This window comes from Musa acuminata, chromosome BXJ2-8 (assembly GCF_036884655.1).
Source record: "Musa acuminata AAA Group cultivar baxijiao chromosome BXJ2-8, Cavendish_Baxijiao_AAA, whole genome shotgun sequence".
In the NCBI taxonomy this organism is placed as follows: domain Eukaryota; kingdom Viridiplantae; phylum Streptophyta; class Magnoliopsida; order Zingiberales; family Musaceae; genus Musa; species Musa acuminata.
Genome location: NC_088345.1, coordinates 10,934,042 through 10,954,961, shown reverse-complemented (window position 1 = coordinate 10,954,961; position 20,920 = coordinate 10,934,042). Strand labels below are relative to the sequence as shown.

General features: G+C 39.5%; 2 protein-coding genes and 1 long non-coding RNA gene across 4 annotated transcripts; 1 reads left to right on the top strand and 2 right to left on the bottom strand.

Annotated features, from left to right (window-relative positions):
• Positions 1-2,471: 2,471 nt before the first annotated feature.
• On the bottom strand, positions 2,472-3,705 carry LOC135618159 (uncharacterized). Of its 2 annotated transcripts, none has more exons than XR_010488936.1 (2): positions 2,981-3,705; positions 2,472-2,877 (listed from the first exon to the last, which is right to left on the bottom strand). It is a non-coding gene; the product is annotated as an uncharacterized LOC135618159 (long non-coding RNA). The 2 variants fall into 2 exon arrangements; XR_010488935.1 differs by having other exon boundaries at positions 2,472-2,851.
• A 523-nt stretch (positions 3,706-4,228) lies between these two features.
• On the bottom strand, positions 4,229-12,248 carry LOC103994536 (protein BREAST CANCER SUSCEPTIBILITY 1 homolog). Its single transcript, XM_018830383.2, has 15 exons — positions 12,116-12,248; positions 11,836-11,889; positions 11,665-11,735; positions 11,475-11,582; positions 11,073-11,383; positions 10,350-10,643; positions 10,115-10,215; positions 9,646-9,832; positions 9,440-9,549; positions 9,216-9,336; positions 8,812-8,977; positions 8,083-8,204; positions 7,355-7,708; positions 5,419-5,633; positions 4,229-4,659 (listed from the first exon to the last, which is right to left on the bottom strand). Exons 1-14 carry the CDS (start codon positions 12,202-12,204, stop codon positions 5,613-5,615), a joined length of 2,109 nt encoding a protein of 702 aa, XP_018685928.2. The 5' UTR covers positions 12,205-12,248; the 3' UTR covers positions 4,229-4,659; positions 5,419-5,612.
• LOC103994465 (defensin Ec-AMP-D2) lies at positions 5,439-6,236 on the top strand. Its single transcript, XM_009414804.3, has 2 exons — positions 5,439-5,570; positions 5,860-6,236. The coding sequence occupies exons 1-2, from the start codon at positions 5,507-5,509 to the stop codon at positions 6,039-6,041; spliced, it is 246 nt and encodes an 81-aa protein (XP_009413079.2). The 5' UTR covers positions 5,439-5,506; the 3' UTR covers positions 6,042-6,236.
• Positions 12,249-20,920: the final 8,672 nt, after the last annotated feature.

Below are 20,920 nucleotides of genomic sequence, written 5' to 3'. Positions count from 1 at the left end.
CAACAAGTTCATGAATGACCTTCTCGTCGAGTGGCTTTAGCTTCACAACAACCATTAATGTTAATTCGTCTTTTTGTACCCATTTCTTCGGTTGTAATGCCGATATCTGTTGAGGGTTCTTGGTTCCTCTCCGAGAGATGAGAACCACACAAGGGTCGTCACTTCCCATCATACATAGAGAGTTTAGAAACGACATTGGCACCAACTTCATTGCGTGCATAAACTCCATTCCAAAAATCACTTGGAAGTCGTTCAATGGCACCGCCATCATATTCGTGCTCCCGCTCCATGTTTAGATCTTGATGGGGACTCCCTTTGCCAATCTGGAGATTCGCTTGGCCTCCGAGTTCATTGCCTTCATCCGACTTGGGTTCTTCTCCAAGATCAGCCTAAGTTGCTTTACTTCTCGATCGACAATAAAGTTGTGGGTAGTACTAGTGTCCACCATTGCATAGGTTGTTTGGCCATTGAGCTTAATGTCCACGTACATCAGCTCGCTACTCTTTGCTTTCAATGGCTTTGCCTTCATATTCTCCCCCACTTGACCCTACAATGCATTCAACAAACACATTGCTCCCATTCGGGGACCTTACGACTCCTCATTGTCACTACTAGATTCTAAACTACTTGAACTGAGGGCGACGACCTTGCCCTTGTCTGATTTGGGAGGGTGGATTGAAGCTGTTAAAGCATTGAGTGCTTATTTATGTGGGCACTCCTTCACCATGTGTGACCCTCTGCACAAGAAGCACCGCTAGGTTTTAGGGCTTTGCCTTTTGAGCTTGGCCCTTTGCGGGAACTCTTCTTCCTTTGTTTGCCCCCGGGCTCCTTCCCTCGAGAATATTTTAGAAGGCGATTTCTTGAAGATTGTTTCCTTTTCCCTGAGTCATCCGAGAAAACAAAGTCGGTGAGCCTTTTTGTGGCCGCAATTGCCCCGATCACATCGGTGACATTCCTTCGATGTAATTCTTGTTGAGCCCATGGTTTTAGGCCATCGAGGAAGCTGAATAGTTTATGCTTCTCGGACATGTCTTGTATGTCCAGCATTAGCATAGAAAATTACTTCACGTAGTCTTGGATGTAAATACTTTGGCGAAGTTGTCTCAACTTCCTCCTTGCGACGATCTCTGTGTTCTCGGGTAGGAACTGAGTTCTCAACTCTAGCTTTAAGTCCTCCCATGTGTCCACTCGACACTGACCTTGTTGGATCTCCCCAACGGGTTCACCACTTAAGTTTTACATCCCCGTTCAGATATATGGTTGTTATTGAAACTTTAGTATCTTCAGAATCAGGCCTTATAGCTCGAAAGTACTATTTCATGTCAAACAAAAAATTCTCGAGCTCTTTTGCATCCCTAGCACCTCCATAGCAACATGGGTGTCACAAACTTAGCTCAAATTGCTTAAGTCGTGAGGCACTATTACGGCAAAGTCACAAACTTAGCTAAAGTTGCCTAAGTCATGAAGTACCCTTGCACCAACTCCTCGGACTTAGTTGGGATTGCTTAAGTCATAAGGCGCCCTTGCGACATATGCGTCCGCAAAGGTTTAGCCTAGTTGCAACCTCGTACAGGCCCCGAAGGACTTGTAAAATAGAAAGTTAATTAGTTTGAAAACGAGCGATGGATAAGTCTCGATGTCTCGCGAAGAGGGAAGCTTTACGAGCAATTTAGCAAACACCTTGAGTGCAAGAGAGAAAAGAGAGGAATGAGAAAACAAGGACTTTGGAAGGTAGAACGAATAGTTGTAGGTCCACAAACAACTACTCACCGGGTGCCGAGCGCAAAGGCAAGTTTCCATCAAGTTAACATGTGAACTTGTGAAGATTTTTTAATACTCGATAATATATCGAAGCCCCATCCAGCCTTGTGCCATCCGGGGGGTTCCAAGGTGCTGAGATGGTTGATGTTTTGGTGTGCTGCTACGACTTGCAGAAAACAAGTCATGGCTCACGAAAATGGAGCCATTTTGGGGCATTTCGGCTTGGCGCGGCAAGCGATCGCACTGTAACGTTGCAACCTATTCGAACATGCATTTTTACAAGCAAAAACACACAAGACCAAGGCAAAACAGGTTGTCATGTTTATGTACAAGCATGCAAAAACGACGAATGGTTCATTGAACGAAGTTGTTATGTAGATTAAGAAATATACCATATCTTCTAAGTACGTTTTTCATAAATTTTACACTCTTTATCTTTACACGATGATCAATATAATTTTTTTTAAAAATAATTTTATTTTATTTTTACTATACATGTGATGCTCCTTACGTTCCCGACGAACCTAAGTTAAATGTCTTATCTATATATAAATATAATAGTATAGACACCTTAGATGTAGAAGCTAAATGTCTTATCTATATATAAATATAATAGTATAGACACCTTAGATGTAGAATAGATATTTGCCACTGCAGTGATCAATATTAGAACCCGAAAGAAAATTTCGAAGACAATGATTCTCAAAATGTCAAAAGTGAAATTCATCATCACATCGCGAGGGTTCATATTTCTGTGAGGTGAACAATGCACAAGCAGTCTAAAGATGCTAGTAACGAGTAGTTCAAATGAAATTTTACTTGGACTCGCAAGTTAAGGCAACCGATTGACAAACAAAACTTGACAACGACATGTTGCCGAGTCTTAGTCAATCATCTTTCCTCTTCCGTTTTACATGAAGAATACAAGTGGGATCATAGCCTATCATTTTATGCAGTAATGAAGAACTATCAGTGGCAAATCAAGAATGACCACCCACCCGTCCGTTGATCGTTGCATATTCCCAAATCTTCTTTTCGCCTCGTGATACTTGCTAATTACACATAGTTTTGTACCATCTTCTTGGTTTTTCTGTGGTTCAGCCATTTCAACAACCACTTCACATACATTATCATAAAACAAGTGTCTCACCACATAATCAATAATTATATGATCACCGATTGACATCATGATTCAGAAAATGAGTCTGTGGCGCTTTACCTTGTTACATTTAGTAGTTGGATCCTCCAAAGCGCTCTCTAGGTCGTTCTTGCACTTCTTCGACGCCTTGGCATTTAGTAACCCCGTGAACTGCTGAAACCACAATAGAGCAAAAGCGAAAGATTAAAGAAAATTCCGGTGCTACGGAGAGAACAAGGAGAAAGAACACGAGCCACGCGAGTCCTCAACGAGTCGAGGCAAACGCTGAAGAGCGGAGACACAATCTTGGAGGTCGTGGCGCGGTCGAAGAGCCGCAATTACACAGAACATACATCTGAGGCGTCGGAGACCGTCAATGAGCTCTCGCCAGTTTCTGGGTGGTGCAAAAGGGAGAGCCAATCTCGAGGGGCGAGAAAGCCCTAAAGAATCGAGAAGGAACTAGAGAGACCCCAAGGACAAAAAGAAACATGGGAGGGACGAGAGGAGGTGAAGCCTAAGGAAAACCCTAATGATCCAAGCAGAAACCCTAAGAACAAGCAATAGAAATAGGGGAAAGGATGAGAGGAGGAAACGAAGGGAAGAGAAGAGATGTCTGTTTAAGATGAGAGGGAAGGCAGTTATTTTGATCACTGCATTAACATTCGAGATTTGTCTATTTAAGATGGAGAAGGAAGGCAGTTATTTTTATCACTGCATTAAGATTCCCCGAACAAGTGCGCTCGAACGACCGTCCGATATGGGATATGTTCAAGCTGTAGTCAAAGTTTCTTTCTAATTCATCAACATTTTCCATGATGTTAATCACTGTATAGAGTATATATATATAAGTAGTGATAGGTTCAATAGAGACTGGACGATCTTATTTAGTCAAATAAGATATTTCCGAACAAATTCACAGATGACAACCCTAAAGATTATCTTATTGATGATAGTAGCCATATAAACATTAATAATAATAATGATGATGATATTGTTCATGACCTCCATAAGGAGTTGCTAACTATGATGAACGTGCTAACTATGTCTATGACGTTGAAAAAACACCCAATTTGACATTTGGCATCACTGGAAGAAGCCTGCAATGGACTTGCTATCTTAAAACTAATATATATAAGTTCACAAATATGCAGACTTATCAACATATGATGGCTGTTGTTATCCCACCTAAAAGTTCACAAAGAAGCTGCATGCTGCAAGTAGCCAATCCAAAGCAATGTGATCCTAGGTTAGCAATCAGAAAACAAACATGATGACCATCTCTGGGCTTGTGTTCTCCCTCAGCCACTTGAACAAGCAAGATTTCCCACAAGTAATATATAAATGCACCACCAATCAAATTTAGTACAAAAAGATGTTAAATAATATTTAGTTTTGATAGTTCAACATGACCAGGTTGTCAGATAATAAAAGAGGGAAAGCAGAATACAACTTCACCATTGAATAATAATAAGCCTTCTCCTTTGCAATGCCATCACTCCAGCTTGCTGATCTTGAAGAAAACAGGCATCGACATCTCAGCTGGCATTACACCAATTTGAATGTGAAACATTGATGGTTAAAGCCATGCTTTGGAAAGCTGCATATGATCTAAAACCAACTGGATGTGCAACACTGGTGGATACTGAGATTGCTCACAAAAGCTGCTGATCCTGCTGCCATCTTTATGCCTGTTGCTTTTTTGCCAACCCCCCACTTCAGGTGTGAGTAAGCATGTCTAGGAGTTTTCCGGCAGGAGCTGGCTGGATTCAAGCACAGAAGATCAAGAGATTACAAAAGCCAATAGTTGAAGCACTAGTGTGTGCCATCTTTCATCACTTTATTCATTTTCTAGACTCATCTGGCTTCTTTTTTCATTGTGCTCTCACAAATAAGAATTACTTTGGTATGACGGCAAGCCTGTAGAAACTAAGCATGTCTAAAGGTATGCTAGAAAGCTTTGTAAGATCACAGTTTTATTTCATAACAACCCCATGTTCATGACAACCTTCCTTATGGATATCTGACTCCATCATAAAGACCTTGGAAACCTAGATAGCTTTAAAATTGAATCCTTACCATGAGTCAATGATAATATGAAGCAATATTTCACTTGAAGAAAAATATGAAACCATATTAAGTATCATATCGCTAAGCATTTACTTCACTCGTGCACATTTTTATCACACTAGAATCCACAAAGTCAACACAATCTTGATGAGAAAACACCAGAAATGTTTTCAGATGCTCTGAACTTTCTTCACCTCACTATATCTTGCTTCTTTGATGATCTAGACATGAAAAGAATCCAGCCTTATCAATGACTTTTTAAATTTTGTCGGCAGTACTAATTCGTGAAACCAGTGAGAACAGAAAGAATCCTTTCTTTGAAAAAAAGAAGATGCATCATGACTGCATGAACTCGTAAGCAGCACAGAAAATCTAGTGGGGTTGTTTTAAGTAGGTCACTTTTCATAAAATCCTATTAAAATACCAGCTATGACAATCTGTAAAATGCTTACAGGACCCTGGAGAACTTCTATATAATGCAGAAGCATTTCCTTCATATGCATCTAACTTCCCCTGCTCTCTCTCACTCTCTCTTCGGCTATGGAGGATTCTCGGAGAATGCTTCCAGCCATCGTTCTGCTCTTCCTGCTACTGATCTCCTCTGGTGCTCTCCTGTTCTGCTTTCTTCTCCCCATACATGTTGCAGTTAGGTGTTATCAGGATCCAACTAGAACAGTAAAACACATAGCATGTTAGCAGTCTGAAACTAATAGAAACAAGGATTCTAAGCAATAAGACATGCAAGTATCAAGCAGGCCCATGTAACTCTCTTATTTCTTAATATATTTTCCATAAAAGTCAAGGTTCTGTTGCATCAAGGAGTCTTCTTGCTTCTAGTAAACTGTTGTGTGAGTGTTCATATACTAATAATGCTTTTATTCTCACTGTGGAAGACATGGGGATGACATCAGTGGAAGCGAGGAAGTGCGAGTCGGCGAGCCACAAGTTCAAGGGGCTCTGCTTTCGGGCCAGCAACTGTGCAAATGTCTGCAAGACAGAAGGCTTCCATGGAGGCCATTGCAGGGGCCTCCGTCGCCGATGCTTCTGCACCAAGCATTGCAACTCTGCTACATGAGCACAACATGGTGAAAATGATGTCGATGATGGTGGCTAGGTTATTGGTGGTGTCTCGACAATAAATTATGTTAAGAGTCCATCTTCCTTTCTTATGCCAAGAGTTTGCTGTTAAAGCTGCCTTGATCTTGTCCATGGTTTCCACTTTGTTTGAATCTTGGATCTTCATGAGAATAAAGTCTTGTGGTTACTATCATTTACTAGTAACAGTCCAAGGGGTTATGCCTCCTAAGGTGACAAGCAAAGCCCCTCCTTTCTTCCCATTGTGAAATGATCATACACAGCTTTCAGGTAGGAAAACTGTGTATGATCCCCTTGGCTGCACATAGTAAAGTGCTTTCGGAATCCCCTTGGCTGGAAATATTGGCGTTCCTTTCTTCTACGAGGCACTCAACCAAGAAAAGATCAAATTCTCAAGTAAAGAATCTTCAGCATGCCTCTCATCTCACTTTTGGGTTTTAGAGTGTAGAAGTAATGTGTCTTTCCACTTGGAGTTGTTCTTCAATTTTTAACCCCAAGAATTTTCTTTTCTCTTTCATTTTTTCGCAAGATATTTGAAATATCTTGTGAAATGAAGTTGGTGGATTTCTGCCCACATGCTCCCAAAAATAACAAAATAAAATCCTAATTCAACTATAGAATCCTAAATCAGAAGTTATCATTGGGGGTTCAAACAAAAAAGACATGCTTCCTGTCATACTCAAATAAAATCTCTGAATAAACACCCAAAGAGCGCAACAAAACCACTATTTTTCAGCCACTAAAAGGAACTTGTAATTATTTGGTCTATCAAAGTTTACTACCTCGTAAGATTTCATGGGCTAATGGAATTTATCTCATTACCTCTAAACCACTGTGAAAACTCAATTTAAACAACAGAAACTAGTATCCTACTTTAGATTGATCAATAGGAATAGCAGCTAACAAGTATATATAATATCAAAATGACATGACTGGCTGCTAGAAGATATCAAATGTGCAAGTTTTTTGCCAAGGTAAGATAAAACCAAAAGTCTGGAATTTTTAATAAATGAAATGATATTGGCATCATTTCTAAAAAGCCACTACATAATAACAAGCACATTAATAAATTTACGATGAAGTTGATATTGTATCAACCGAATGCCTACTTCATGCATAATAGCAGTTCATAATGAAGAGTTTGAGTTTTAAATATCACCAAGCCAAATGTAGCATTATATACAGATGGCGCTTCCAACTGTCTACAAGTGCAACAAAAATGACATAGTACATGCTGAGAAGAATCATAAAGTTCAAGCTCAGCCAACAAAACAAAAGCATCAACATTTTTACCTTAGGCGCACTTTCCATAAGCAAATATCGGATATCCAAAGCAGCAATAGCATCCAAAACCCTGGTGTGGCCTCTAACTTGAGCACCAGTCTTCTTAAAAAAGTCAATAGCCTCTTCACATCTCTCATCTTTAACCTTTGCAAGACCTCTTCGATCATATTCTTGTGGAGGTTCTTCATTGTAAATAAAACAGAGAGCTGGAAATCCTATGGCAAAAGGGTCCTGTGGAATTAAGATATCATCCTCTAATACAACTCCACCAGCAGTGACAACAAGTTCTTTTAGGGACTGCCTGCATGAGAGAGTGAAGTGCTCACTTAGACGAAAACTTAGACCTGCGAACAACTTTTGTGCCTGCCAGAAAGATGCCAAATGGATGCAAGTTAATGTATCAATGTGTAATATAATAGTAGTAAGCATGATTAGCAACGTGAAATTTAAAAATCATACATCCTAAAACAAGGAGAGAAAAAATGCTATTGGATGTCTGTGAAGACCAGCATAAACCGAAGGATCAGATATCCTGCACTAAGGTGTTAATTTTAACAAAAGAGAAGAATTAATAATCCATTTAATTCAAAGTAATTATTTTTATAGTAACAAATTTGGTTGGATAAAATGACCCATGACCCATTCGGTTTCCCAATATCAAGAAAAGACAAAAGAAATACTAATCCATTTCTTGTAGGAACAGAGCAAGGTAGAGACACATAAACAAGTAGAGGTACCTTCTCCATTGCTCCAAGCCTTCCTCTCATGGGCGGCCCATCTGTAAAACCATGCATATCAAAGCGGACTTGATAGGGTTCTTCCCAAACAAAATGCCCAGCCTCCATGCAAACCTTAACCCCTGCATATGATAATAAATCAAAATGAATACACAACACTAAGATAATTTGCTGCACGACATATCAGCACACACTTAATTAGAACGAATGAACCACTCAAACCATATTCTCTTGCAAGTGCAACTAATAGCAGTCTATATAAAAAGATATGTGGTGCCAAAGAAAAATGTTATTTTGTATCAACAAACATAACAGGAATCATCCGGTAGTAAGATGTAACTAAATAGATTGATATCAACCAGAATAATTTCTAAGTGCAGTGTAATTCACAGATATGCATATGATTTACGAGCATTAGAAGGCTTAAAAATTTGTGATGTAGCACTAAGATAAGTGACACAGGAGCTCAGCTAAGGACATACTTATCTTCTAGTTCATGCCTGTGTATAAGCATAAGGGTCCTTGTTCTCAGCAAATAGCTTCAATATATATGTATGTATATATATGTATGTATGTATGTATTTATGTATATATATATATATATATATATGTTTACAATAGTAGACATCTATAGCACTTATGCTGTCTAAATTGGGCAAACAAAAATATCAATCTAGGAAAGTGTAGCCGACAAAATAAAGAATGATATTTCTTTTAGTTAAAACTCACACTTTGTAGTAAGAACCCATTTCCCCGTCAAAATAGCCATTAGGACATTGTGCGTTCTACCGTATGCACTACTCTCATTGGTTGAAGCAATGACATGGGTCACATCTGGTCTCCACATTTCGGTCACTGTTCCACCAACCAAGCTAGCAAACTTGACCAGTAGCTCCTGTCAATAGATCAATAAGGCACAAATTATTTGAAATATCAAGCAATTTATTATCTCAGAAGCAAATAATAACAATATGCGAGAAAAACAGTTTTACAGAATATAAGCCAAAATAAAGGAAAAGTTATTCAATAAACATCATAGGGTTCTAATTTAAAGTTGGAGAACGATAACACTTATTGCATCTTATGATCTAAATACTCAAAACACTGAAAACAAACATTGCCTTCGACATCACCTTTTCTGAATCCATGAGAGCAGATCCAATAAATATTCTATCATTTTTAACACCAACAGCAGCTGCGTGATGTTCACTACTTTGATGTTCTGTTAGCTTCCCCGAAGATTTTCGACATTCTCTATCGGAAAAAGATGAGATGCAAAATGAAATATACACTCAATGGCTTGACCGTGAAGAATAAACAAGAAATTGGTGGTGATGGCAACAGCAAGAAGACATACATCTGAATTGATGGAAAATGTGTAGTTCCAGAAGTTTTTTCAAGTCGCCCATCATCATCACATGGCAATTTTTCTGAAGAATGATTAGGGCACAACACATGGAAATTTACCTGTTACCAGAAGGCAATCATGTTGGATAAGTAAACAAAGAAGTTGACACTTAAGAAAGATAGTGACAACAGCAACAAGTTATGGTTCAAGCTTACGCAATCCCATCGACAATCAGAGATCTCAACTGCACAGGGCACATGAAAGCTTTTAGGACAGCTCCCAAAGTAACAACCAAGAGCAGCACCTTTCAGCCCACATTTGCTGCACTTTATCTTTGAGGCACGTCTAAGTTCCACCTCCAAATTCTTTACAGTATCGCCAGAAAAATATATCTGTGGAGCCCTGCACAGATGCAAAGTCATCGAAGAAAATATTCAAAGTCGACCAAAGAGAACATCCAACATATACAACAACATAGTAAACCCAGACAGGATAACAAAGAACAGCTGAAAGAAGAACAACAATAATGATAAAACAAGTTGTTTAAACTTGTTGACTCTTTGAAACAACCACAGTAACTCAGATGTACTCACTTATTTAAACAAGAATTTGCTAAGCTAAACTTCGACGATCTTACAGTCCAAAATACAAAGACATTTGAGCATGTGTTGATTGGGATCGTACCATTCAATGCACTTTTGATGTGCATGTGTCACATGAGATTGGCCTGCTTCCTCCATAGCTACGAGTCTACCATCTTTGTAGCAACACATTGGCCCAGACGCCTGACATGCCATCTTGTCAGAAAAACAATAATGTAGTATATCTATCAAAGCTGTTCAATGTGTCTAACATAACACCATAACAATCACCTAAAAACTGAAATTGACAAAGAAAAGAACTCTGCTGCAAGCATCACCTCAGTGGTCCTGAAGGAATGGCAAAATGCACATTCATCACCAAACACAATGCTAGGTGTACGAACATGCTGAATGGTATGGTTTTTGACACGTTTATTGTTTAGCTTCTGCCTCTTGGAAGTCTTTTGTTTTTTAACACCAGCTCTCGTTTGAGAAGAGCCTACAGCTGTCTTACCATCGTCTTTTGCTATAGGATGCCCAGTAACAGAGGAAGGTGAGAGTTGAGGCCTCCTAACTTCATGTGATGCATAAGAATCAGCTTTGATAGTCTTTGTCGGTGACTTCTTGGTAGTCTGCAACACAACCGATAAATGAAGTATGTAGTTGACAGATTCTGACATAACTCCAATCTAATGCCCACACTAAGATATTCTAATTCCTGTCATTTCATAAGAAGCTGTAGGTTATTTTGTACTAGGTCCAATTAAGAAATGCTCGCATGTCGAAGACTTGAAGAAAAAAAAAAAAAAAAACATGAAATTTTACACACACCCACCATGCCAGTCTGAACTTGAAATCTATCAGAGATAGCAAGGAGACTAGCATTAACCTTTCTGATAAGTAAATAAGCCTTACTACTTTATATTTTTCAATCTGTGCAGATGGAAACGTATAGTACCCCATACATAGCACAATCTTGTAGCAAATGCACGGGGATGCTTCTAAAACATGAATATGTAAATCTGCATAAGAAGTGCAAAAGGTAAGATCAACGAACTTACATGTTCAGAATATCTATCATGAATGTCCAAATTAGAATCCCCATTCTCGCTAAATGTTGAAGGGCAATTAGGCGACCCTTTGTCCAAAGGAACTATACCAGACTTTTGCTCCGAATTCATGCTTCCAACTAAAATTATTTCCTGATTTTCTCCATCATGTCTAGTTTTATTACTACCCTCACCAGTCGATGGAGAACCATGCGAATGGAGATGGCCCGATTTCTCTTGGGGCATATGTTGTACTCCTATTGACTTAGCTTCGATATGATTGTTGACTGAGACTGGGTTTTTTTTGGCAGGTATCCTTACACCTGCATCACGAAGGCATAGGATGATTATACAATTAATGATCACCAAAGTACTGCAAATGAGACCATTCATGATTTGAGAAATTGTCTATACCAGGGGAACCAAGAGGAGATGCATTCCTTTGAACAATGGTGCCGATAGCATCATCCATCTCTTGAAAAATGCTCACAAGCCTTTCCACATGTAAAGCAAGCCTTATATCTGCAATCGGTGGTTTAGAACCTCATAACATAAATGTTGTCGGCGTAACACAAAAAAACCGCCAATAACACGAGAGAAGCACCTTTAGGAAGAAAAGGCAGGTCACAGGAAGGACAAACAGAACCCTTGTCGATCAAAGAACTTATACAACCACTGCATGAACTCAAGACCACATTGCCCAGGAATCAGTACCATCAAGGTAAATTACCCATAATCAACTTTCTACCAACAGATAAAGGTACGAAAATCAAACCTGCAAAACACATGATCGCAGGGCAACACTTTCGGCACCTTAAGCAAGTTAGTACTGCACAAAGAACAAAGAAAATTATTATAAGATGAGAAGTATCAAGAGCGTCATAAAAATTTGAGTTTTCAGTGCCAGAAAGAAAAAGAAGAACGCATATCGTTCGAATAGTCCCACGTATTAAACGAAAGCACAGAGAGTAACACACAAAACTCAAAAACGTTTTCTCCATAACATGCATTTTTCGTCTCGTAAAGAGATGAGAAGTCAATGACTTGATTCAGACCAGATGGAACACTTGAGCTCCAACTCCAATTTCACCAGATAATCGAGGAAGGGACTCCATATTTGAACTATGTCCTCGGAATCGATCATCTCCGGGCCTTTCTCTGCTCGCGGAGGTCTGTAGGTTTCCACAAACTCCGTAGATAGGTTCCGGCGAACGAATAAAAGGGAACAAAACAAAAGAGCTATACCTCGTTGACGTCGACAGCTGAAGTGCTGTCGTTACTTGCAGTGGCCCAGGCAACGTCTCTCTCTCTCTCTCTCTCTCTCGACTCTGAGCTAGACGACGAATCGAGGCGGGAGAGAGAGAGAGAGAGGAGTGGGGGAGGTCGGTGGATGGAATAGACGGACAGGATTCGATCATACAGAGCGGGGGCGCGATTTCCGAACCGTCGGCTAAGAGGGCTTCTTATTCGGGAAGCTACGCTGGCCGGACCACAAACGAAATGGATTTGCCACACCGCTTGTCGGGTACGCAGCAAGCTACCTGTACTATGATTTGGTGCACGCACGTCGACCCCACGATCGAAGCGCTGTCCCCAATCAAAAGAAAGGTAAGGAATCGAGCACCGAGAAACTGACGCCGTGGGAATCAATAAGCCCGCGATTCGGAGCAGATACTTGCACTGTTTCATGTCGACGAATGCATATAAAATAATAATAAAGCATAACCCAAAGTGTTGCATTTCATTGGAGGAATGCATATAAGAATAAAGAAGACATTCTTGTTTTAATACCCAAACGAGCCACAACGAGAAACCTTTTCCAACTCTTCCTAATTTTGGCTTTTATAATCTTTATTTGTTTGAATAAGTTTGGGCGGTTTCCCTCAAAAGTTTTCTTATAAAAAAAAAAAAGAAAACTCTTTTGCTTTGATTTTTTTTTTCCAATCGCAATGATACTTTTTGTTAGGATCGAGAGCACTAAGAGGGGGGGGGTGAATTAGTGCAGCGGAAATCTTACAGCAATTTATAAGCTAAAGCTGCGTTCGTCCGATAAAAAATGATTTCGATATAAAAGCAGAATCACAGTGCAGTTTGCGTCTAAGCGCAGTTTTGCGTCTAAGCGCAGTTTGCGTCTAAACGCAGTTTTACGTCTTAAACGCAGTTTTACGTTCAAACGCAGTTTTACGTCAAAACGCAGTTTTACGTCTAAACGCAGTTTTACGTCTAAACGCAGTTTTACGTCTAAACGCAGTTTTGCGTCTAAACGCAGTTTTGCGTCTAAACGCAGTTTTACGTCTAAACGCAGTTTTGCATCTAAACGCAGTTTTACGTCTAAACGTAATTTTACGTCTAAATGTAGTTTTGCGTCTAAAAGCAGTTTTGAACCTTGAAAAGCGTTTTACGTAGAAAGCAATTTGCAGTTATAAATGGAATCCGAATGTAAGCGTAAACTGCAGTGTGAAGATCGTACGAAAACACGATTTACGTTTGAATGCAGATTCTGAAAGATCAGAGCTTGGAAACTCGTTCGTAAAGGCGCAGAGGGCAGTAGCAATGTAGGAGGTTTGCAGTAATGATAAAGTGCTCAAGGTAAAAGCAAACCAGAGATTTAGAGTGGTTCGGTCAGTCTTGACCTACTCCACTTTTGGCTTCCTCCTCCGACGAGGTCACCGACATCAACTAGCTGCCTTCCTTCAATGGGCGAAGGCTAACTGCCCTTTTACAGTTTCTCTCCTTTTGACAGGCTTAGGAGACAACCTTTACAGATCCTTTCTCTCCTCTCTTTACAACTCAAGACTTAAAGAACAGAAGGAGGAGAACTTTAGGACTTTACACAATTTTGAGCTCTTAGAATCACTGAAAAGATCAAGAATTCGGTGTGGATCTATATCCTTTCAGTGTTGAATGGGTAGGGTATTTATAGGCCCCAACCCAATTCAAATTTGGAGCTCAAAACGATCAAATCCCGGAATTCCGGGATCAGGCGGTTGCACCTCTTGACTGGAGAGGTGGCACCGCCTGGCAGAGCTCGAAGACTGAGCTCAGGCGATTGCACCTCTCTGCCAGAGCTCGAAGACTGAGCTCAGTGGTTGCATCGCCTGGCAGAGCTCGAAGTCTGAGCTTGGTGGTTGCATCACCTGGCAGAGCTCGAAGTCTGAGCTCGGTGGTTGCATCACCTGGCAGAGCTCGAAACTGAGCTCAGGCTGATGCACCTCTCTGCCAGAGCTCGAAGACCGAGCTCAGGCGATGCATCACCTGTCAAAGAGGTTGCACCTCTCTGCCAGAGCTTGAAGACCGAGCTCGGTGGTTGCACCTCTTGGCAGAGCTCGAAACTTGAGCTCTGGCGGTGCTACCTCTTGACAGAGGAGGTTGCACCGCCCAGTCTCGCTTGGAGACTGAGCCCTGGGCGGTTGCACCTCTTGGCTGGGGCGGTTGCACCGCCCAGTCCCGCTGGAAGACATGGCCTGGGCGGTTGCACCGCCTGGCTGGGGCGGTTGCACCGCCTGGTGCAATCAGGGTCCGAATGGTTCGCTCCATTCGGCCCAATTTGAATCTTTTCAGGGGCCCAATTGCCCCAAGATTAAGCTAATGGGATCACCTCCCATTTTCAAGCTTAATCATCGTGCTAACTACGATTAACTCTAAGACAACTTCTGCAGCTTGCTCCGATGCGTCAATCGCTTCTTCCGGCGAGTTTCCGGCGAACTTCCGTCGATCATCCGATAAACCCTCGGTGATCCTTCTGCGGACATCCGGCATACTCCTGGACTTTGCGACGATCCACTTGGCGAGTTCCGACGAGCTTCGCTTGGCAAGCTTCTGGACTTCTCGGATCTGTTCTCGCTGAACCTCCGACGACCGTCCGAACTTCCGTCGAACTCTCGAACTCCCAATGTGATCATGATCTTGACTCTGGCGCAACACCTGCTGCTTGTCTTACTCTCATCGTAGTTAATCCTGCACACTTATCTCAACACATAGATTAGATAACAAATGACAATTGACTTCATCATCAAAATCCGAGATTCAACAATCTCCCCCTTTTTGATGATGACAATCAATTGATAAAGGAGTTGTCCTTAACTCCCCCTATCTATATGCCATAGTTGAGATAAGTCAACCTTGAATTCAAGACCTAAGAATTCAAATGACGTATTGATAAGTTAGATCAGTTAAACTTATCAATGCTCCCATCATGATGCCCATCATGATGTATCTCTTCAAGAATGATGTCAAGGCATGACATACATCATTAAGTTTGTATGATAGTGTTTGTAACTATTCATCATGTAATCATATAAAGCTACGAAGGACTTTTTACATGATGCACACATTTGAGATTTTCTAGCAAGTTTGCATTTTCTTCACAATATAGAATATCAAATCAAGACATGATGCAAACTTTAGCGCATGTTCACATATCTCTTGGTGATGCAAGGATGGCATAACTATAACATTGTTTATAGCATCACTCAAGTATTTGCAACTATGACATAGACATGATTATGGTAGTTCAGCTATGACATAGTGTTTATCAATTCATATGTTTCTCCCCCTTTGTCATCAACAAAAAGCATGATAGCATTATCAAGCATATAAAGGAAGTCATGACACATATAATTCTTTGAATATCTCTTTATTGTTTGTTGCTTGAAGGAGGAAAGTCATTTTTCAAATAGTTTTCATAAGAGTGTACAGGAACATCCCATTTTTAGCATACAAACCGAAAAATGAACTTCTTACATGCATTTGGTTAAAAATATTTGTCACATGATTTGCAACATGTTATTTGATCAAGCGTTGTCAAGGCATGTAATAATAACATCCGAAAAATAATTTTAACTAGTTTAAGTATTCGGACACATCAACATTCCTAATTCTCTTCTTATGTAATCAAATTGTTCTTCACATAGGGGTTTTGTAAAGATATCAGCTAGTTGATGTTTGGTATCAATAAACTCTATGGTTACATCATGATTAGTGACATGATCTCGTATAAAGTGATGTCTAATATCAATGTGTTTTGTTCTTGAGTGTTGTATAGGATTTTTAGTTAAGCATATTGCACTCGTGTTATCACATTTAATGGGAATATCTTTAAGATTCACTTTGTAATCTTCTAAAGTGTTTTTCATCCATACAACTTGTGCACAACATGCACTTGCTGCAATGTATTCAGCTTCGGTTGTTGATAGAGCAACCGAGTTTTGTTTCTTAGATGACCAGGATACAAGGGCATGTCCTAAAAATTGACATGATCCTGATGTGCTTTTTCTGTCTAGTCTACAGCCAGCGAAGTCCGCATCAGCATAAGCTGTTAATTCAAAATTTTCTGATTTTGGGTACCATAATCCTAGATTGGTAGTTCCATTAAGATATCTGAGTATTCTTTTGACTGCTTTGAGATGAGATATCTTAGGGTCTGATTGAAATCTAGCACAAAGTCCTACACTGAACATGATGTCTGGTCTGGTGGCAGTGAGGTAAAGTAAACTTCCTATCATACCCCTATAGGTTTTTTGATCGAAGCTTTCTCCATTCTCATCAATTTCCAACTTAGTGGAGGTGCTCATAGGAGTGTCAATGGCTTTTGAATTATTCATTTTGAACTTCTTTAGCAAACTCACAGCATATTTGGTTTGACTAATAAAGATGCCATTGCTTAGTTGTTTGATTTGTAGGCCTAAGAAGAATGTTAATTCTCCCATTAGACTCATTTCGAATTCACGACTCATAGTTTTCGCAAAGGATTCACAAAGAGATTCATTTGTAGAACCAAAGATAATATCATCAACATAAACTTGAACAATGAGAAAATTGTTTTCAAAGTTCTTGATGAATAATGTAGTATCAACCTTGCCTTTTATGAAATTATTTTCAATAAGAAAAGAACTAAGTCTCTCATACCAAGCCCTAGGAGCTTGTTTTAAACCATAGAGAGCTTTAGTTAATCTAAACACATGATTAGGGAGACTATTATTTTCAAATCCAGGAGGTTGTTCAACATAGACTTCTTCGGAAATAAAGCCATTAAGAAAGGCACTTTTAACATCCATTTGAAACAACTTAAAATTATTACTGCTAGCGTAGGCAAGGAGCATCCTTATGGCTTCCAATCGTGCCACAGGAGCGAAGGTTTCTTCGTAATCGATACCTTCTTCTTGGTTGAAACCTTTGGCCACTAATCTAGCCTTGTTTCTAACCACGATACCATTTTCATTTTGCTTGTTTCTGAAGACCCATTTAGTACCAATAACTAGATGATCATTTGGTCTAGGAACAAGCTTCCACACTTCATTTCTCTCAAATTGATTTAATTCATCTTGCATTGCGATAATCCATGAATCATCTTTCATGGCTTCATCAACGCATTTGGGTTCAATTTGGGAGAGAAAGGCGACATTTGCACAAAAGGTTTTAAGAGAAGATCGTGTTTGAACTCCCTTTGATGTGTCTCCTAAGATTAGCTCCTTAGGATGAGCATCTACATACTTCCAATCCTTGGGTAAGGAAATCTGAGAAGTGGATGCATCTAAGTTGCTAGTTGGAGACGGGGTCTCGTTTAAATTTAAAGAGTCAAAATTAACATCATCGTCAAGATCATTTTTCGTGATTTCAGAAGTCTCATTGAAAACAACATGAATGGATTCTTCAATAATTAGAGTTCTTTTATTAAAGATACGAAAGGCTTTAGAAACTGTAGAATAACCAGGAAAGATTCCTTCATCAGATTTAGCATCAAATTTTCCTAAGTTGTCTTTTTCATTCAAGATAAAACACTTACACCCAAAGACTTTGAAATATGAAACGTTGGGTTTTTTATTGTTCCATAACTCATAGGGAGTTTTGGTTAGTAGAGGTCTCACTAGAACTCTATTTAAGATATAGCATGCAGTATTTACGGCTTCGGCCAAAAAATATTTGGGTAGGTTATGTTCATTCAACATGGTTCTTGCCATTTCTTGTAAATTTCGATTTTTTCTTTCTACAACTCCATTTTGTTGAGGGTTTCTAGGAGTAGAGAAATTATGGTTGTATCCATTGAGTTCACAAAATTCTTGGAAATCATGGTTTTGAAATTCACCACCATGATCACTTCTAATTGACGAAATCATAGAACCTTTCTCATTCTGAACGAGTTTGCAAAACTTGGTAAAAGATCTAAGGCATTCACTTTTCTATTTTAAAAAGTAGGTCCATGTGAATCTGCTATAGTCATCTATGATGACGAAAGCGTATTTGCTACCTCCTAGGCTTGATGTGGAGATGGGTCCGAACAAGTCCATATGGATCAATTGTAAGGGCCTAGAGGTGCTTACTTGATTTTTAGATTTGAAGCTACTCTTAATTTGTTTACCTAATTGGCAGGCATCACATACATTATCTTTGATGAACTTGATATGAGGAATTCCTCTTACAAGTTCTTTGGATGATATTTGAGTGATTAGCTTCATGCTAGCATGACCTAATCTTCTATGCCATATCCAAGCATTCTTATTTAAAGCAGAAAAACATGTTTCATTACATAAATCATCGATGTCAATAGTGTATACGTTATTTTGTTTTAATGCAATCATGGATATGTTTTTGTGAGGTTTTTCTATGACGCAAGCATTAGATTCAAATTTGATGATATATCCTTTATCACATAATTGACTAATGCTTAGAAGATTATGTTTTAGACCATCAACCAGCAAAACATCTTCAATAGAAAAGTTGGATTTGTTACCTATGGTTCCTTTGCCAATGATTTTACCCTTGTTGTTGTCTCCGAAGGTGACATATCCTTCGTTTATGCTAGAGAGCTTAGAGAATTGGGATGAATCTCCGGTCATATGCCTTGAGCATCCACTGTCAAGGTACCATCTCTTGCTCCTAGCTTGCGATGGTTTAGTTTTCTACAAGAAAGGATGATGTTTAGGTACCCATTTGCTTTTGGGTTCCTCACAAATAGATCTACATTTTTTATCATGTTGCATAGAATTTGTCATGGTTCCTTTAGGAACCCATATCAATTTGTTTGGACTTATTTTCTTGAATGGACAACAATGTGTCTTGTGTCCAGATTTGCAATAAAAGTTGCACTTGGTTTGGTGTTGAACATGTAAGATGGGGCCTTTTACAAAGGTAGTTGGATTTCGGTGAGGACTCCTCACAAATCCAATCGCACTTCTTTTGGGAATGTGACCCTTGTTTGCAAGGATCATGTTTAATGACTTGCTACCAACCTCGAATTTCTTCAAGGTGTCCTTGAGTAGCAGGTTTTCTTTTTGCATAGTTTCTAGATCATGACATTTGATACATGAATTTAAACTATCATGATGTTCGACTTTTAACTTATCAAACTCACAAGTAAGACTATCATGCATCTTTTTCAGCAATTTATATTTTCTACTTATACTCTTGCATTCGTCAAATAAGTCATTGAAGGCATTTAATAATTCATCGAAAGATAAATCAGCATCTAATAAATCCGTTACCTCTTCTCCGATGGCCATTAAGGCGTAATGAGCAACTTGCTCGGTGTTGGACTCCTCTTCTTCAGATGCGCTCGAGTCATCCCATGTTGCTTGAAGAGCCTTTTTCTTTGATGTTCTTCTTTTGACTTGGGGACAATCATTCTTGTAGTGTCCTGGCTTTTTACATTCGTAGCAGATCACTTGGTCCTTCTTGGGTTCAAGTTTATTTTTCACATCGTTTTTAAACTTGTTTCTTTTGAAGAATTTCTTAAACTTTCTTGTCAAAAGTGCCAAGTCATCATCACAGTCCTCATCACTTGAGTTTTCTCTCAAGTGACATTCAGAAGTTTTAAGTGCCATATCCTTCCTGTTCTTTGGAAGGATGTCTTCTTGCTCTTCATGAGCTTTGCAAGTCATTTCGTAGGTCATTAATGACCCGATTAGTTCTTCAAGAGGGAAGTTGCGCAGATCTTTTGCCTCTTGAATGGCAGTGACTTTAGGATCCCAACTTTTAGGAAGGGATCTTAGTATTTTATTTACGAGTTCGAAATCCGAAAAACTTTTTCCGAGTCCTTTTAGACCGTTGACAACATCCGTGAAACGGGTAAACATGTCGCCAATGGTTTCGCTCGGTTTCATTCGGAAAAGTTCAAAAGAATGCAGCAACAGATTGATTTTTGACTCTTTCACTCTACTTGTGCCCTCGTGGGTCACTTCAAGTGTGTGCCAAATATCAAATGCAGTTTCGCAAGTTGAAACACGATTAAACTCGTTTTTATCAAGTGCGCAAAATAAGGCATTCATAGCCTTTGCATTAAGAGCGAAAGCCTTCTTCTCCAAATCGTTCCAATCGATCATTGGAAGAGAAGATTTTGAAAATCCATTTTCAACAAGGTTCCACAGTACAAAATCCATAGAAATAAGAAAGATCCTCATTCGGGTCTTCCAGTAGGTGTAGTCCGTTCCACTGAACATGGGTGGACGTGTAATAGAATGCCCCTCTTGGTTTCCGGCGTAAGCCATCTCTCTTGGGTTTTAATCCTTTAGAGAGTTAACCTTGCTCTGATACCAATTGTTAGGATCGAGAGCACTAAGAGGGGGGGGGTGAATTTGTTAGGATCAAGAGCACTAAGAGGGGGGGGGGGTGAATTAGTGCAGCGGAAGTCTTATAATAATTTAAAAACAAAAAGGCTGCGTTCGTTCAAAAACGATTATGATGCAAAAGCAAATTCTCAGTTTGTATCTAAGTGCAGTTTGCGTCTAAGCGCAGATTGCGTCTAAGCGCAGTTTTGCGTCTAAATGCAGATTTACGTCTAAACGCAGATTTACGTCTAAACGCAGTTTTACGTCTAAACGTAGTTTTACGTCTAAACGCAGATTTACGTCTAAACGCAGATTTAC

Coding starts and splice junctions, on each gene's coding strand:
- LOC103994536 (XM_018830383.2), bottom strand. CDS start 12,204: ATGATCGATTCCGAGGACATAGTTCAAATATGGAGTCCCTTCCTCGAT. Junction 9,550..9,645: donor CTGATTGTCGATGGGATTGC/GTAAGCTTGAAC, acceptor TTCTGGTAACAG/GTAAATTTCCATGTGTTGTG. Junction 7,709..8,082: donor GGCTTGGAGCAATGGAGAAG/GTACCTCTACTT, acceptor TCTTTCTGGCAG/GCACAAAAGTTGTTCGCAGG.
- LOC103994465 (XM_009414804.3), top strand. CDS start 5,507: ATGGAGGATTCTCGGAGAATGCTTCCAGCCATCGTTCTGCTCTTCCTG. Junction 5,571..5,859: donor CCTGCTACTGATCTCCTCTG/GTGCTCTCCTGT, acceptor TCACTGTGGAAG/ACATGGGGATGACATCAGTG.